At 42.4% G+C, this 18,945-nt stretch overlaps 1 protein-coding gene across 4 annotated transcripts; it reads left to right on the top strand.

Moving 5' to 3' along the window:
* The first annotated feature begins 2,085 nt into the window (after nt 1–2,085).
* On the top strand, nt 2,086–18,526 carry aspg (asparaginase homolog (S. cerevisiae)). Of its 4 annotated transcripts, none has more exons than XM_069661218.1 (18): nt 2,086–2,551; nt 3,955–4,081; nt 4,328–4,363; nt 6,403–6,514; nt 6,675–6,800; nt 6,894–6,977; nt 7,572–7,698; nt 7,801–7,913; nt 9,629–9,814; nt 9,903–10,016; nt 11,330–11,449; nt 11,620–11,715; nt 13,174–13,337; nt 14,634–14,720; nt 15,150–15,249; nt 15,328–15,393; nt 15,498–15,550; nt 17,481–18,526. In XM_069661218.1, the coding sequence occupies exons 1-18, from the start codon at nt 2,302–2,304 to the stop codon at nt 17,524–17,526; spliced, it is 2,007 nt and encodes a 668-aa protein (XP_069517319.1). In that variant the 5' UTR covers nt 2,086–2,301; the 3' UTR covers nt 17,527–18,526. The 4 variants fall into 4 exon arrangements, with proteins under 4 accessions (XP_069517319.1, XP_069517318.1, XP_069517320.1 ...); XM_069661217.1 differs by having other exon boundaries at nt 15,498–15,554; nt 17,482–18,526; XM_069661219.1 differs by lacking the exon at nt 4,328–4,363 and having other exon boundaries at nt 15,498–15,554; nt 17,482–18,526.
* Nucleotides 18,527–18,945: the final 419 nt, after the last annotated feature.

Genomic DNA, 18,945 nt, shown 5'->3' with positions numbered 1-18,945 from the left:
GCTCACTGTCTGTCTGGGGCATCCACAACACACAGGATAAACAATGAAACACCCAAACTGACATGAAATAAAGTACAAAGGGTTTTTTGTTCACCCTGAGTCACATTATAAGGTAACGTTATACATACACGCAATTAATGTGAGATAATCAATTCGCTGTATTTTAAACTGTACCCACCTACTACGTTTTCTTCTGTTTCTTTGGAATAACGGGACAATAGCAAGGGACTGCATTTTTATTTAAATTAGATTTACATTTAGGACATGGGTAATTTGTATGTAATCTTTTCAAGTGATTATTAAAGTAAGGCGCTATGTACTCGCTGTCTTGCAGGGTAACAGCGCCACCTTGTGACACATATTTAAAGTCACTCAGCCTTGTGTGCTAGTGTGCTTTTCGTTTAGTCTACTTCCTCTCATATAACCAGAAGATTCATATTCTGTGAAAACTGGGGTGACAGATCATTCTCCTTAGCTGCCCCCTCCCTCTGGGACTCTCTACCCCAACACATCCGAGACTGTACCGACCTGACTTCCTTTAAATCTCTGATCAAGACCCACCTTTTAACCTCTGATGCTGATTTTTTTCATCGTTTTAATAGTTCCTCTTGTGTTTCTTCTGTTCTTATTTTCTTTCTTTAGTTGTTTTTAATAATGTAAAGTGACTTTGAGTACCATGAAAAGTTCTATATAAATAAAATGTATTATTATTATTATTATTATTAAATTGTTTAAACTATAAAGTCTGATTAAAGATTAAACCCAATAATCGACTATGTTATTTTCATGTTTATTCATCTATTTACCTGAGAAACATGATACTGGTAAACATTATGATCGCTCGACCCCTTGCGATAAAATACAAGAGTTATAATTATACAGTCTGAGCTAAAGGCTTATGCGTTGTTTCTTTGGACACCCATTTGTTTTAGTTGATTAAAACTTATTTTATCCTTATTTTTTCTTCTTTGTATCTTCCCGTACCCCTGCGCACCTTTCCCATTGGTCTCCCTTTTCCCCCTCTCAAAGCACATGAACAATGCTCTCTTTTGTCATGGCAAAATTACATTAAGATTCATCGTATTCATCTAAACTACTTCCCTTATAATTATTTATTTTAAATATCTCACTGTTATCTCTTCTACAGAATCACATTTAACCAAATAATTAATCAAACAAGTGAAATTGTCCTTATTAGTGAGCTAATCAACTAGATCATGCACATCATTATGTCATAAAACTTGGCACTATTCACTTAAAGAGAAGATAACAGTAAAAAGTCTTTTCAGATCAGCTTTTCTTGAGCTAGAAAATATTGCTACTTTAGTAAAACTATTCTTGTTCTTCTAAAGTACCGGCCCTTTACCCAGAAACCTGTTGCACATAAATATGTCAATATAGAGTCTTGCTTGGGTGACTACACACTAAGCTGCAACTTTTTATTGTATAACTCGTGTTAGTTTTAAAAAAGGATTAAATTCAACCTTGTAAGTAGATCACCTTGTGGTACAAGCAGTGATAGGAAATCAGAGAAGTTTAATATTGTATGTAATTATCAGGCAAAACAGGTAAAAGCACCTGTGCAGGAGAACCATATAGGACCTTTAAATATTGTTTTTATTTAATCTTAAGTCATTATACTGTATAACTCTGTTGTCTATTTGATGTCTGTATATTTACATTTCCTTTATAACTGCCTTTTTTATAAACAGTGTGCAGATTCTGAATTTACCAAGAAAATACATATTTATGAAAGTTTATGAAAGATGTTACACTGTTATACATTTTTACCCCAAAGTTTATGAATGAGTTCATAAATTAGCTTGAATAAGTTTACACTGAAATGTTGCTTACATGTCTTTACATACGTTGTAAGAAAAAAATGTATGAAATGTTTAATACAAAATAACATTTACAGTGCTTTATTTTACTAAATATTGTTAAAGTACAATGTCACTTAAATTCTTTATATGTGTTTAGTTCTATTTTGAACATTAGTGCGACACTGTCCATCAGTTACCTTTTAGTCCACACCCACATCATGACGTAAGCGAGGACACTCTTCCATCAGCGGTTCAAGGGCAAAATAATAGACAGGGGTCCTGAGTGAGGTAGAGTAAAGAACTGTAGGTTTCTCTGAGATATAAGGAAAATGATGGATACACCTTCTGTTTATTACATCACGTCATTGCTATGGAAGCTGCTTTTCTATTAAAAAGCCGGAGACACGGTAAGGTGGGCGTGTTTCAGGGTTCATTCAACACTTGAAGACCACAACCGCAGGTTGACTCGTAAGTCATCATGGCGGATTCCAGTTTAAACAACCTGACATCCCTTGGCAGGGCTTTGTCACAACCAAAACCCGACTTGTTAGATTCGACAGATGTTGGCCCTACGCGAAACATACAGCTGCATCCGTGTCGAAGGAGAAAGTTATCGAGTTGTAACTCGATAGAGTCCGTGGAGATCGCGACTTCACCCACCGCCGCCGAGGCGCGCGTGATGGTTATCAACACTGGAGGAACCATTGGGATGACACTTCATGATAACGGTAGCTACAAGCTAACTCAACTCATTGTTGTTGCTCCCTCAGGTGCCCCCAGGCAGCTACAATGTGGCAACTAGCAGAGTAGTTGTAGCTTGCTGTTAGCAGGTTTGGTCTATGTTGTTCTCATGTTACTGTGAGTAAACGTTACGTGTCAACAGCATGAAAGTGCATCCTAAAATAGTCCTGCACACAGCTTAAGGACACTACTAAACCAGGCTAGCGAGCTGTTTGCGTAGAAATGAGCAAAATGTCATCCTTATTGACTTCTGAATCCAAATATCAAATAGATGATTATATCGGTAGTGAATGACAGTAGCACATTTAGCTTTATCTAGAAAGTTAGACTAAGCTACTTCCTATGCCTACAAAGGAGCCAAAATGATAACACGTTTGTGAATCCGTGAGGGAGGCAATGCTGTGTAAACTGCCCCTCATGATGTTGTTGGAGCAACATCACAGATTCTCTCAATGAATAACTAGATGTTGACATGAACATGGAGAGAGGCAATCATAATATTCAAAGGTCCTACCAGCTTCAGGATAAAGTTAGGACCAACGTCACTTATTGTATAAGAGCTCACCACCTCTCTTTATACCCTTCTGTGCTGTTGTAATCTGGCTCTGTGAAGCATTTACTTCCTGTCTTAAAGGACATCTTTCATATCTACTTTGTTCTCATACAAACTCATACAAAACATTGTTTTAACAGTGCTTCATAATAAATTATAATGGTATTAAGGCTTGTCTCTTTATTTAATTTAAAGGCTAGAATTGATGTTATCAGTTTTTCGCCAGAGATGACCACTTCAGTTAAATCACTTGAGTTCACAGTGAAACGTATAGCTGAGTGCTTGTCATGGAATTCAGAAATTAAATAACCAGGATATCTGGTTATTTAATTTGAGTCGAGTTGAGTCAATATTGGACCTTTACTTTTACTTTGTGTGCTTTAAACTAAGTTTGCATGCACTCTTTCCTTTAACAAAGTTTGTAGTAGCTTTGCTGATATCTTCAGGTCTTATGCTCATGTGGCTGTCAGCAGTAATGTGTCATCACTTATTTAATCTGACATGAATAATATCAGCTGGTCGTTCATTTAGAGTGAACAGAACAGTTCCTCCTTTACGGCAGCAGTGGTGCTTTGTCCACTGTATTCAAGGTTCTCCACTTTTTAACACAGATTTGATTAGTTCAATAGCATCAAAACTTAACAAGAACCTAGATGGACTTTAAAGCCACTTCTGACATTCACCACTAGGGTTCAGTATAAGACTGATGAGTGGTGTTGAGGTGATTGTAACCCCCTGTAATATTCTTATTTGTTAATATGTAACTGTAAACCCACAGAAAGAAAGCTAGGAAATCAAACAATAACACCCTTTTTTTTCTGTTTTGGTATCCAACAGTACTTGCCCCAAAAGCCAATGCCTTTGTGAAGAGCCTGCGCAAGTTGCCCATCCTGCACGATGAGCTGTACGCCCAGCAGACCGGCCTGTATGCGTACTACGGATCTGAGAACACCCTGGTCCTGCCGTAAGCGCACTCACAGCTTCTCCATGCTCATTCAGCGCATGGATATAATTATATTTTGATAAATTACAATAATCAGTGTTGTTGGCTGTACTTGTATTACGTTATAACCTTGAGTACAGTTGATAATGTGGTCTTGTATGTCTTCATACTGTGAAGGAAAGCAGGGGCTGAATGTCAAAAAGTCCTTCTCTTTCGGGGAATATCAAATATTTTAATGACTCTAAACTGCTTTTGTTTCTTTAAAAGGAAGCCAACGACCCACTTGGACCATTTATATCATGGGTGATGTAGCACTGCTAGCATTGTGTGTGTCCCCGCACTGAGCTTGAGAGTGATTTTAAGTCTCTGCCGTCCTTTTAAGCAATTGTCAGGGTGTGCTCGCCTGACAGGAAGTGCATGCTGACGTGGCCTTTGTCAAAAGGAGAAAATAACAGGAAGGATACAGGAGCACCGAGCTGATTATTGCCTGAAGTATTTTTGTGTCTCATAACTCTGCACTTGCTGATATTTCCTCTGTCACCAACCGGATAGCTGCTTAGAAGTGTGGCAGGAAAGTAGCCTGGCTGAGAAACTCTGATGTTTCCTTACGGTGTAGTTAGTAGTGCTTGCCTGTTAGGAAAAGTTAGGCTAATCTTCTTCATTGCATGTTTGAACCATGTTGTCTTGACGTCTGGTGCATGTGCTGTGAAGCACAGAGAGTGGAGCCTACCCGCTGATCCGCAGCCTCTGTAGGGTCTTAATTGTCAGTAAAAGTGGGGGTGCATTTACCAGAGACGCACCCTTCCTCAGTCATTTCCATAACCCCCTTCTTATTGACTGAAACTGTGAGTCAGCGGGGAGGAGAGGGATGAATTACGCTCTAATTTTCGCTAGACTGTTTTGTGAAAACTTCCGGGTTGATTGTAGCTTTTGATCTGTGACTCATGCTCCTAGAAAATAGTAACAATTGTATTTCAAATGAATATGTGCACGTGTTTTTGAAGCATTTCCTGTTATGTTTTTAGCCTGATTTACTTTTTAATATAATTCATCCTTGAGTCGGTGAAGTGAAAATATACACTGAAGAAATCGGCTCATATGCAAGTCTTATGGGAGCACTGTTGATCGCATGCAGCCGATGTCGAAGGGGGGAATTAGTTTATTGATTTATTGAAAAGCTTTACTCATGTGAGGTGGAGAGGCAGCGCCACAAGGCCGTTTGCCCGCCCCCCACCTCCAACCTTCTTCTTACACTTCCTGAGCCCCCAATCATACACACATAGACAAAATATACACACTCACATTCATTATTCTTAAGCTACGAGGCATCTTGACACTGGTATGGAAATATGTAGCTTTGCTGCATACAGATAGTTGAATAATTGGGGTGTTTTTTTTGTGGCACTTTGCTTTAAGATTATCAACAGCATATGTTCGAGGGTCATGTGTGGACTTAAGGCTAATTAGCAGAGTGTCTGTAGGACCCCTGGTTGGGTGGACCGGGCCTCGTGTGCTCGTCCCCCTGCTGTTCCATTCAGGTCCGATCTTCATGTTATAAGGCCGTCCTATGGTAATGTGGGGGGCGTCTCACGCTGTTTCTTTAAAAGGGAGATTAAAAAGAAAATCTCTCCATGGCTGTTTAGCCAGTCACGCTGCCTTACACGGTGTGTCGCAGGTGGGGCTGAGGGTCAGTGAAATTACTCGCCAAATAACCCTCAAGATTTATGAAACAGCCACTTTATGTCCCCCAGCGTCGCCTGTATTTACATCACACAGTGGAAAAGCTCCACAGAACATGAAACAAGAAAAAATGGCAAGTTTTGTACGAGTGCTCTGTATATCTACCATGCCGCTCCCTTTTACACTTCCAAAACACTGTGTGTGTGTGTGTGTGTGTGTGTGTGTGTGTGTGTGTGTGTGTGTGTGTGTGTGTGTGTGTGTGTGTGTGTGTGTGTGTGTGTGTGTGTGTGTGTGTGTGTGAAACAGGTTCTGGCACCCTGCTGCTGAGACAGAAGGCCCGGCTAAATAGACTTTGTCTCGCTCCATAAAGTCAGCTTGTTTTTTGTAGCATTCCCCTACCCTTCCTTAAGCTCACTTCTCAGATTTAACCAGAACTTCATCCAACTTTGTTCGTTAAGCACAGTGAAGACAAATAATTGTTTGTCACTGGGAAGATAATCATTTGTTGAACCGTGTTTCCTTCAAGTGTTTTTTTTTTGAATGAGTTTCTGCACTTACCTAACCCTCTGTTTGAAACTGGGCTGTTTGACTTGTTTCTGTATGTTGATTACATTTATGGAGAAAGTTACTGAAACTAATAAATAATATTCTCTCTCTTCCAGGCTGAGTAAAGACAATAAGAGGATCATCTACAATATCTTAGAGTACAGCCCTTTGCTGGACTCCTCCAATATGACCACAGAAGACTGGAGGAGAATTGGTAAAGACATTGAGGTACTTGATCATCTCTATTTTTAAATAAACACCACATTATTATGCTTTTAAACGCTAAACATCAAATAATCCTATAATATTGCTCATAAGATTTGCCATCTTATATGTTTCCATTTTAAATGATCGTCTCTTTGTGCTCTTGTTTCTTGTTTCACTCTAGCAAAACTACGAAAGCTACGATGGCTTTGTGATCCTCCATGGCACAGACACTATGGCTTACACAGCCTCGGCCCTGTCCTTCATGTGCGAACATTTGGGCAAACCGATCATCCTCACCGGCTCCCAGGTGAGCTCTGCTGTCTTTCAGGGTCTAACAACAAGAAGACAGCAGCATTTAAAGTATGTACTGCCTCTTACATAAGACGTGTTCTGTCTTCAGGTGCCTATCTATGAGATGAGGAACGATGGCAGAGACAACCTGCTGGGGGCGCTGCTGATTGCCGGTCAGTTTGTCATTCCTGAGGTAGGGAAATGGAGACGGCAGACACAGGCTTCCTTTCTACAGGATGTTAGATTATTAGAGAAATGTGTTTAAGCAGCCACAAAGCAGGAGAGTTAGGAATCACTGCGTTTGTGAATGTGAGAGAGAACTGTGAGACTCTAGACCAACTCCAGTGATGCCTTTTTTTGTGAACTCCTTTTTGTTTATGTCATGATTTATATGTTGGGTTAATAAAATGATTATTTAAATGTGTTCTGAATGAACCCTATCCTACAATTATATAAAATCTGGCGTTTACATGCAGAGAAAATACGCCATGTTGTGTGAGGACAGCACTGTTGGCTGAGCAAAAGCTCTCCTAAACGACCTGTCTGATGAGAATGACTGTGTTTCGCAATACCGAGCAACAGTAACCAGAACAGGAAGAACACTCAACAGGTTCTCGACGTCTGTCTATGTACAGTATTGGCTTTGACAGGTTCTTTGTAACGAGTTTTGATAAAAGGTTTTTTCAATGTGTGTACAAAGGTTTCCAGGTTTATGTTAAAACCCTGCAGCAGTAAAGGGATTTGGTCTTTGTAGAAAAGCATTGACCGCATCTTTGTCACTCTTCAGGTGTGCCTGTATTTCTACAATAAACTCTACAGAGGAAACCGTGTGACCAAGGTGGATGCTGGGAGTTTCAATGCATTCTCCTCTCCTAACTTGGCTCCTCTGGCCACTGCTGAAGTGGATATTACAAGTAAGAAATATGTCAGTCTCATGTGAATATAAATGTCAGTATGCTTCACATCCAGAGGAATCTTTTGTAAAAGCAATCTGTTTTCCAAATCTTGTCCTTTAGTCAACTGGGACACCGTGTGGAGGGCAAACACCACAGCAAAGTTTCAAGTCTGGACTGAGCTGAACAGGAACGTTGGCCTGCTCAGGCTGTTCCCAGGAATAACTGCTGCTACTGTGAGTCGCTCTGTGAAATACTATCACTGTTAAGCCTGGATTCCACAGGATCCGTGTGTGCCGCGACCTCCCGAGTTCATCACGCCCACTCAATGCTTGTGTTGCACGCGCTGTGTCAGAATCTATTTTTGACGGAGGTCGCTTCAAGCACGCGTCAAGCTCAACAGAGCAGATCGTCAGACACGAAAACAGCATAGAGCACCCGGTCATTTCAAAATAAACCACCATTTACTGTCTCAATCTGCTCCCACTGCCCGGCTCGGCTATCAACGCTTCCTTACAGCCTTTAACTGCCTTTATGAGGCATCGCTTTGATTGGGCACCAGGCTCTCGTGTGCCCGCAGCCCCTTGCCGCACGAGATTGAGTTGATTGCGTCCACTCTAGTCACTGCTCGTGTTTCGACAGCACGTGTATCACCGTATCACCGTGTACTTACCCACCGTATCACCGTGTACTCACCCATGGCAGAAGCGCAAAAATCTCGGAATGATATCCAAATGAGCCGATAATCAACCTCGGAGTTGCAAACTGAACTGTAGTTTGTGTGTTGCTCTGTTTTAACATTGATGTTATTGCGTGATTTTTGCATTTCTATAACGTAGTTCTCCTACGATCTTGTGATCTCGCGAATCCAGCTGCTTGTGCCAGCGCTCCACTGCGCTGCGGACCAGAAATGCCTCCTGTGCCGTGTGACGGACCATTCCCACAGATCCAGTGGAATCCAGGCTTTAGGCTGGTGAAACAGCCTCTGAACTAGTCCAGAGACGTTTAATCTATCTCTGTCATACTCACCTAATGGCCATGAGTTGCTTTTTGCACTTTGTCCAAATCTTTTGAGTGTTTTCCTTCGCAGCGTATTGAGATGTAATTAAAGATATGTTTCTCAAAGATAACAGTCTGCTCCTAAGTGTTGTTTTGTCAAACTGCAATAAAATATAGTTAACTTTAATTTAATTGTGCCATTACCCGTCTTCTGTTACTCTCCCGGTCATGTAAACTGCCATCAAAGCTCAGCCTGGAGAAAGATGAAAAGGGAGTTATGGGCCATGACCAATCACCCTGTAAAGAGGGAGGATTGGCATAGATACTGTAACATTTATCTGCACCTCCCCCTGCAGTGGCTGCTGGGAGAGCCACTTTACTGTCTCAATCTGCTCCCACTGCCTGGCTCGGCTATCAACACTTCCTTACAGCCTTTAACTGCATTTATGAGGCATCGCTTTGATTGGGCACCAGGCTCTCGTGTGCTCGCCGCCCATTGCCGCACGAGAGCTTCATTGGTATATGCGTCAAACATTTCTGCTTATCGCATCAGAAAAATACCGACTGAACCTTGCACTTTTAATGTCACCTTCTTCTCACATTTTACGCTAACTGCTTCGGTCTTGCCAAGTGACTTTATGCTTGCTAATACCTTTAGATTAATTGCTCTCCGTCCTGCCATTTCAGTCATCTGCCTCTCTAGTCATATGCCATGGCTAATGATGTGGTATAGGGCCTCCTGGTGCCAGCCAACCAGTGACTGAGATACTGGTTGCTTAGAAAGCACCAGATGGGCTTTTAGGAGAGTGGATGGACTCATGCGTTTGTGAAAGGGGCTGCAGGAAAAATAACATGGAATACTAATTCCTCAATTTGATTCTACACAGCTGAGCAGCCAGTTCAGATGGCTATAAATATGGGGACTTTTTAATGTGAGTCCTTCTGTTTCCAGGTGAGGGCTTTCCTGCAGCCGCCCATGCAGGGTGTCGTCCTGGAGACGTACGGCAGCGGAAATGCCCCCGACAACCGTCCTGATCTCTTAGAGGAGCTGAAGAAGGCCACTGACTCCGGTGTCATCATCATCAACTGCACACAATGTCTGAGGGGGACTGTGTCTGCGTCCTACGCCACCGGCAAGGTACATCATGACACAGACTATTCAATCCTGACCCACTACAATTACTACATCATGTTAACTTGAGTCACATATTCCTGTGCCTTCTCAGGTGCTGATGGATGCAGGGCTGATAGCTGGTGGAGACATGACTCCAGAGGCTGCCCTCTCAAAGCTGTCCTACGTTTTGGCCAAGACGGAGCTGGATTTAGCTGCCAAGAAAAAGGTTTGTGTGAATGATAAATTAAATAAGAATAAATAATAAAATAATAATAATAATACATTTTATTTATAGGCGCCTTTCAAAGCACTCAAGGTCACCTTACACAGCAGAGTTAAAAAACTAAAAACAATGCAAGTAATGGCCCATTCCGATGACCCAGGACACCAGTGCTATCAAAAAAAATACACATATACGATTGCTAACATCGGGCTTTTCCCAAACCGGACTCTCCCCACTCACACTCCGTCACGGAGTGAACTCCGTTTGATGTCACACTCGGAGCTGAACGGCGCATCCTTCTTTAAGGTGAAGGGGTTAAACCCTTCCATGGTTTCATGTCACACAAATAACAAAAGCTACGTAAATACCAGTGAGGCAGAGTCGTTAAAATCACTCCACATCATGAGGAAATAAACTTTGAACTTCCTTTGCGGCTTTTCTTATCTGTAAATATGTTTTTAAATCTGATGTTAATGACCTGCTGAGTTTTTACAGCTGTCCCTGTTTATATAAAGCACTTTAACAAGTTTATTAGCTCATGAATATAAAGTTAACTTTAGGTTTATTATTTCATGTTTATCTTAATTAAAGCAGTTCTTGTTTGTACAGGTAATAACACGGAACTTTACGACTCTCATCTCATGACCAACATAACACGGCGTTGCACCTGGTCAGTAAGTCGGCATCAGTGCAGACTCTCTGGTGGAGGGTTTAACTGGACAGCACTCATCGTGGTGGAGCCTTTACGCGAGCGTGCAAACGGAGTGTGTATGGAGAGGGAGTAGGGGGTGGTCTGAGAAAGGCCCAGAGTTTGGAAAGCCTGACTCGGTACACTGAAGCAATTCTGACCTAAAAACACGCTGATCTTACGTTAGCAGCTGCTTCTTTGCTGACATCCTGTGTCCACTGAAAAGCGTTGACAAACCCTGGTTTTAAACATAAAATTCTTTATTTAATTGTTTTAATATTTTATTTTTTTAGTGCAGCCTTTAAATGTGTGAGTGGACACATTACATTACATTACATGTTGCATGGACCATTACATTCTCCCCTGGTTACCGTACCTTTCTAACATAGTAGTTGCTAGTGTCAGCCATAATATGTGTTATAGCTATGTAGAGTACCGTTTTGGAGATGAAGAAAGTAGTTGATTCTTTCCCATCCGATTGGTACATTGACTATTGTTGTCGCTAACACCTATATCTTGCATTTTAGGCTGTAGGGGAGTCATTTCCGATACAGGGATTGGAACACTAGTAATAAAAGTAGGTGTCATAAGCAGAAAAACTGAAGCATAAGTGTATTTGTGTGTCCAGCTGATGAGCAAGAACCTGCGAGGTGAGATGAATGCTGACATAGCGGGAGCCAAGCTGGTTCTGAGCGACAGCCGCTTCATCCAGGTCATCGCCAAGAGTCTGAGCATCAGCTGCAAGGAGGTGAGGGCACTGCCTCTACACAGTCCCATTACTTCATCAGACTCTTCTGTCAATGTTGTCATGATTAGACACATGCATGCAATTTTGAAAGACTATTTCAAAATGGTGAAAAAACAGGTGAAGCTTAGAACACATGTTAGTCTTTTGATTAAAGCCTGTGGGGTATGCAGGAGCTGGAGGCCATCCGCGATGCCCTGAGCCCTCCGCTGGCAAATGCTGCTGCTAAGATTGGAGACGTGGAGGCCTTAGAAGCTCTTAACGAAATGGTAAGCAAACTTTAATCTCTACAACACGTTTTGTATGTACGGCTTATAATTATTACCTGAATTTTTTGATTGTCTGGAATGTAAAAACCCTATCATAAAGAAACCCTGAAATGTTCTATTTACAGGAAAGTGTTGTTAACCTCTCTGCATTGATCTCCCACTCAGATGCATCTACCTTACAACTCGCTCAAAACACAGCTCGACCCAAAACTTTTACATCACTAGCGCAGTGTTTGATGCCGCTATCTGGATTGTGTTTGTTCCCGGGGTTCAACGCACCCAGTCAAACGAATGGTTTTCCGTCAACAACAAAAATTTTAGGGTCACTCCTCCTGTAGAGAGAGAGAGAGAGAGAGCGTTGCAGGAAACACACAGCCAAACAAAACATGAGGTCAGAGTGGTAAGGCAGGACTTTGTTCTTGCTAACAGATCCACTAAAAAAAACAAGCATGTATTAGTCGATCATTAATACTTTACAACTTCCAAACGCCGTCTGTGGCCCTGCTCCCATGTGTTTCTGCTGATGTATTAACAGAGTCTTTAAGGATGGACACAAACATACAGGTTCATTTTTTAAAAGGCTAAGTCAATACCTCAGGGCTCGATCAGACAGAACGCGTTGTAGCAGCTGGCTTTGTTGTAGTTGTTTTTAATGAGAGAGGCGCTTTTTGCGAGCTGCTTTCGCGATGCTGAGCGCCTCGCTTTTTACCGGTCTGTGCGCCTCCAGGTGAAAAACTTGAACTCAAAGCAGAAAAGCGCCCGACGTCATTGACGTTTTTTCCTCATTGTCCAATCGGATGAATGGAGAGGCTTCTGTGGGGATGACGACATGGAGTGGTCGCTGTGATCTGTCCTCTTTCTGAGGGTCTCACACTGATCTCTATTTCCCTGTGTTTAAGTATGTTGGAACATCAAGCCAGAGCAAGTGCCCTCCTCCTGTCTATATTTTATCGAGATATATGTAATCTATTGAACACAAAGTTAAGTATTTTAGCTAGCCAAAATAAATAGGAACAGTTACTGTTAAATTGATGATAACGATTCGGTGGTTGCCTTAACAACAGGAAAAAAAAGCTGCCCCCAGCTGCTAAAATGCACTCTGTCTGATGGGCCCCTTACAGCTCAGCACTGTAGCTTCTTTAACACGGAGAAATCATTGTTCTTGGTGGGGACTATTTTCAGCTGCAGATTTGGTACACTAGTAAGTATGTACGGCAGTGGGATGGTGTGTGTTGGATGGAGTCCCTGTATGTTACAGTGCCCAGATTCAGTGTAATGAAGAAAGATGTCACCCAGGGCAATTGTGTTGCTCTCAAGTTTTTGGACTATAATGGAAATCCAAAAGGAAGAGAGCTGCAACAGTTTGTACTTTTTAATAGAGTTAATTAATTGATCTTTTTTTCATTTCAGATGACAGTAAGATAGTTAATGATGGTTTCATGTTTGTCTTTGTCACAGGGGAGTAACTTGTGTCTGGGCGACTATGACGGAAGAACACCCCTACATATTGCCGCCTCCGAGGGCCACCTCAAACTGGTGCAGTATCTACTGAGTCATGGAGCTACAGTGTATGCTAAAGATCGCTATGGCGACACACCCCTGTGCAACGCTGTACGCTTCAGGTAAGACTCGCCTCATTCTGAACAATAAGGGCTGACGTGTTTTTACCTCTCTTAAAGCAATCATGTCAGTTATGAAGTCGCAAACACAACATTAAAAGTCCCCTTTTGGCCGTTAGAAACCGCTGAGTATTCCTGAATATCTGTTGTTAATGGCTGCTGTAGAGGGGACTTCATTAAATGAGCTGCTGTAAGGAAGGAAACGCTGCTTCGCTTAAACGACAGGAAGGGAGCAGCGGCTGTCAGAGGGGGGGCTGAAACCAGGGGAGCAGCTCGTAATGGAGTTTAGAGGCCAGGCAATAATTATAAACTAATTAGGCTAATTGTCAGCCAACAGTTTAGACGGTGTTTATTTTTACCAAAGCTGTTTTGTTTTTTTATTTCTGTCTTTCATTGACATTGCTCTAAATGTCTGCGAGGGAGAAGCCAGGCACGCTTAATGTTTCAGTTTTAATGCTATGTTGAGCCTCAGGGTGAAGACGTTGTGTGTGTGTGTGGAAGCGCTGCCAAATAGCTGTTGTCCTATTTTAACGGTTGGCACTGCGAGTGTGGACTTGTTTCCTTTTGTGATGGCAGAGGGATGCAGTTTCGCGCAAACACCTGTCAGTCCACTTCCTGCGCTCCACACCTTGGCTTGATTTCCCCCATTCTTCGGTGTGTTTAATGAAACGACACTAACTAATAGAACAGGAGTTTAGAGTCGCAGCCGGAAGTCAGCGTGTCTGGCGCACTTTGAGTGTCATGCCACCAACATGTCACAGCGCACTTCAGCCAGAATGCCCATATAGGGAGTGGCAGAAAGCACAGAGAGCGAAGGGTTACAGAACAATTGTAGGGAGTGTTGCCTGAACCAGTCCTACCGACCTGCTCCCAGTTTCACAGATGAGAGATACTGGCTTCTTAACGCTCTACAGGAAGTCTTCTTTTAGTAAAGGCTGCAGCTCTACATTCCTCTGAACAATTAGGCATCAAATTGATCTGTTGGGTGACTTACCTTCTTAAAGAGCAAGCTCTGCTATCACCTATACATTCAGCTGCATAGTGCTGAACAGTTTGGGTCCTTTTGTTTTATTGTTCACTTGCTGTCGCCGTAAATGTCACTGCAGGTGACTCCTGTGTGGGTGGTTTGATGCGGGGGATAAGGAACTTGTTCCCACATGTCAAACAACAATCACTGCCACACTGACTCAATGACAGCCAAAGTTTTACTACTAAATAAGAATCAGACATGCTCACAGTGTTTACACATTACATGTACAGTTATAAAGAGCTCTATTGTATGTCCTCTGACTGACTCAGGCACAAAGAGGTGGTGAAGCTGCTGAGGAAGACGGGGGCTCATTTCTCCAGAGACGAAATAGAAGAAGCAGGAACAGAACTGTGCAGGTAAGACGCACATCTTCACACATCACATCTGTGTCTCAGCCATCATCAGCGACCCATCCTACATAGTTAGCACCGGTACAACCTGTTGTTCCACAGTTACACAAACTGTAGGAATGCCCCCTGGCAGCATAGCATCAGATCTGTTCTGCATCTCTGGTGTCAGTGTGTATACGCCACACACCGGCTGGGCCCTGGTGTTTATCCAACCGAGACAGGTTTTGTCAGGAAAGTTCCAATTTACAGTTTCAGAAACACGCCTTTTTGTGAGGCACGACGAGCACGGCTTCAAAATCAAAACATCTTGTGTGTCACAAAGCCCGATATTATCCATGTTCTGGCCCAATCTCAGCAACAACTTGTCCTCCGGCCAGTGTGTATTTGATTGTGCTAATAATACAGATTCATTTTCATTCATTTCCTGTGTGTCAGCCTGGCAGCCTTGGGCGACCTGGAGGGGCTGGAAATCTGGAACCTCGCCGGAGCCAATCTGAATAAACCAGGCTATGATGGACAGACCGCTATTCAAGTGGTGGGTTTCAGGGACAGTGTTAAACTCGTAGTGTAATAGTCCTTATTCACTCTGTTTCTTATTCTCTTCCTGTCACAGGCGCGAGCTGTCGGCAAAAAGGAAGTGGTGGCATTCTTAGTTCAACTCATGAGCAATAAATCCAAGGTAACCATTAATGTAATATCTAAATGCATTTTAGTGTTACAATAGTATAATTCTCTGGCTGTAATTGCCTCTCAATGTCATATTCTGTCTCTGTCTGTTTTCAGCCAGTATTTGGTGAATTTAATGAGTCGGAGGAAAATGATGATGATGATGATGATGAGGTAAATGAGATGTAGTGATGAGATCCCTCGTAGCATGATACTTTGACTCCCCGTCATCTGTGAACATCCCCATGTGCCTCCTATAAATCCCTCCATTCATCTTATACCTTTATTTTCATAAACTTGGTATCCCAGCATGCATTGTAGAAGAGGCAGGGGACACCTTTGGATAGGTCACAGTCTGTCATAAGACCAAAGCACACATGTATACACAACAAACACATTCACACCGACAGGGAATCTAGAGCTGCCAATTCATGAGGCACCCAGAGGAAATCCACGCAGACGGTGTGAGAACATCAAACTCCACACAGAGAGGGTTCTGTCGGCCCTGCTGGGGTTCAATCCAAGGACGTTCTTGCAAGTGACAGTGCCCATGAGGCCCTTGTCTAAAACTTTCATAACGCATAGACGGTACATAGAAAAATGGATAAAAAGAAATGTCAAAAGGAAAGAGGAAGAGGAAGAATGGTAATTGTTATTGAAAATGAATTAAGAAGTGCATAATAGCTGCTTTTGAAGAGGCTGTTTTGGTTAATCAATCAGTTTATTCACTGACAATTGAACTGAGACTATTTATAAGACAAAGGGGGGAATTCACTACAGGATTGCGCAGCTTTTGTGCTCGCTAAACCTGTGCAAATGACACAAAAAGCCTAATTCTCGAAGCACACGCAGAGAGTTGAATGCACCCCAAAGTGCGCTGCAGAGCAAACAGCATCTCTGTGCTCTGGTGCCGTTTGCGTGTATTTTAATGAGTCATTTTGCAAACATCCGGGGCAAATTTTGCCCCTTTCTATGCAAATGAACCTGCTGGCAAAAAGCACCGAATTCACAAACACCAGCGCTAACAGCACCGCGCAGTCAGAGTGAGTATATTACCGTCTGCAGAGAGCTGGTGGTAACTATGCTGCACTTATCGTAAGGGCTGTCACTCTGAGTTTCCAGTGATCATGGCGACAATTCCACCTTTTTGTGTGATCAAAAAATGTATTTGTAAATACATTCTGTTAATAATATATTGTCATTATTATTATAATCGGGAGACAAATCAGTCCGGGGCTGTGCGATGCTCAACCCCGGCACACAGGCACACTTTGTCCACATGTGTGGAGACGATCTGGAGCCGTCACTCATGATGGTGATTACTATATGGACGAGCTGCTGCTGCGCTCTCATTTAAAAAAAGCTGCGTTACAGACAGTTAAACTGGTAACACCTGTTGAGTCTGGACTTTACAAAAAACTGTTAAAAGATCTGCCCCCTCCTCTCCCTGTTCATCATCGATCTGTGCGTGGAGTTGAGATCCGTCAGTGTGTGCTCAAATGATGCCTGAGAGTAGAGAGAGTGGAGGCTCCTCTTCGCAATCGGACACAAAACAAGAGCAAACTGCACAGATCTGCGAAACTTTATAGGCGTGTTTGCGCTTGAATATCATCAATGCAATTTGCTTTGTGAATCGGAGACGGAGCAGATAGTGGGTACAAATGATGAGCTATTTATGGAGCTATCAGCAGCCGCAATTCATTCTAAGTGAATTCCCCCCAAAGTCTCTTAATTGTTAGGATTTTCAAATTTTTCAGTCTTTTTTAAAAATGTAAACACTGTTAATACATTTAAGATGATTGACTCTTTAAGCCAACGAATCAAAACAAGAGGGAAAAAAAAGATTGTTAGTTTTGAATGTAAGCTCAGCATGCCTCAGATCTTTGAGCTCAGTCAGATAAAATCAGACGGCATGTAACGCCTGCCCACGAATGCCTGTATAAGCAAAACCTGTGCAGCCTGCTTTTCACCAGGCCGGTGTGTGTATCTGCTTGTGTGTGCAAACTAGACATGAACGGCACTGAAGCATCTCTGAGCCCCCCCCTTTACCTACACCCCCAGTGCTCTGTCCTAATGCTGTCTCTTTGTGTCTCTGTGACAGAACGGTGCAGTGATGGAGTTCACTGCCTCCCCGGCAGGACTGTGAGCTGACGTCACCAAAAGGAATCGTCTTCCGTGTTCGTCGGCTACCTCCTGAGCCGTCCTCTACACGCCGTCCACAGCAGGGGGTTCTGCTGGATTTCGCTTTGAATGTCTGCACAATTTATAGATCTGTTTAAAGCCATTACTGCTTATTTTCCTGCCAAACTAATTGGTGGCTTTTGGTGCAAAATCCCCAAAAACGCCAACACTAGATGTACGTATGATCGTTGTTCAATCAGGGAATTAAAGGTAAACTCTACCTAAGCTGTTTTAACACAGAGAGGGCTCGAACCTCCCATTACTCCTTCAGAAGTGAAGGATTGTGGGTAAATCTTTTATTTTCTTTGATGTTAAAAGTTAAAAACCTCTCACTGCTGTAACATTACTTAAAGCAGTTAGAGGTTTCAAGTAATGTCTCTTTTGATGGCAATAATTTTAACTACAGGGTACATTCACAGGTTTTAGTGTTATGCTTTTTATCGTGCAATGCTGGAAAGTGTTATGAACACTTAAACTTAAAGTTTGGATGTTTTCCGACTGTAGCACTTCCCTTCGGTTTTGCTCTGCCCCTTTCAATCCCTTCTGCTCAAACAGGTACAACAAAAACCTGCAAGTAACCTCTCAGACTCATCCAGCCTGTTTCTTGTGCTGTTGTCGAGCCTGAAAAGTCGCATATCTCCCTTTTGAAATGGAAAATCCGCTCTAAACTGCTGCAGTTTCTGTTCTTTTATGTATTTTAAAATGTCTTCTTTTTCTTGTCTTTGTTGGTCAGTGAGGAAACAGTGTTGACTCTTGTTTGATGTAATTTTCAAACCACACTAGGTCAACTTTACACTTAACTAAAGGAGTCTTTTGTGATTACATGAGACGTCAAACCAATTTGAAATGATGCTGCTGTTATTGTCTTAAATGCTGTGTGTTTGTGTGTGTGTGTGTGTGTGTGTGTGTGTGTGTGTGTGGAAGGGATTCTTCAGTGGTCTGTCTCTCCTGTGGGGGGAAAAAAGCAACAGAAATAAACTTTTTGTTTCAAAGCAGTGTCTCCTGTGATTGCTCCAGTGTTGCACCAAACCTTGTAACGCACATGAAACGTGCATTTACTGCTCCTGGCTAAAGATTCCTGAGTAATTTCTGATTCGACACGGTTTTCTGTATGAATTAGCTCACGTCCGAGCAATTGGTGGAGGTCTGAAATGTGTCCTGAATAATAATTGGTTTCACTGTGACGGCTGAAGGCCTTAAGGAGGACTACGACATCAAACATCAAACCCACATTTTTACAACATAAACACACCAAAAATAAGACAAACTCATGAGACAAATATGAATTAAAAGTCCATGTGACTCGCCAGCCTGCACTTGCTGGTATTTGCTATCTGTGTCTTGAGGGCGGCTGCCCCGTCGTGCTCACTGGAGGAACCCAGCT

Source organism: Semicossyphus pulcher, unplaced genomic scaffold (assembly GCF_022749685.1).
Source record: "Semicossyphus pulcher isolate SPU_LCO1_2020_fin unplaced genomic scaffold, fSemPul1.0.p SCAF_14, whole genome shotgun sequence".
NCBI classification, from domain to species: Eukaryota; Metazoa; Chordata; class Actinopteri; order Labriformes; family Labridae; genus Semicossyphus; species Semicossyphus pulcher.
The sequence above is the reverse complement of the archived record's forward strand: the minus strand, read 5'-3'. Positions and strand labels throughout refer to the sequence as shown.

Excerpts from the sequence above, each read along its gene's own strand:
- aspg (XM_069661217.1), top strand. The coding sequence starts at position 2,302 with ATGGCGGATTCCAGTTTAAACAACCTGACATCCCTTGGCAGGGCTTTG. Across the intron at positions 9,815-9,902 it reads CGTCCTACGCCACCGGCAAG|GTGCTGATGGATGCAGGGCT; the intron begins GTACATCATGAC and ends GTGCCTTCTCAG. Across the intron at positions 13,338-14,633 it reads TGCAACGCTGTACGCTTCAG|GCACAAAGAGGTGGTGAAGC; the intron begins GTAAGACTCGCC and ends TGACTGACTCAG.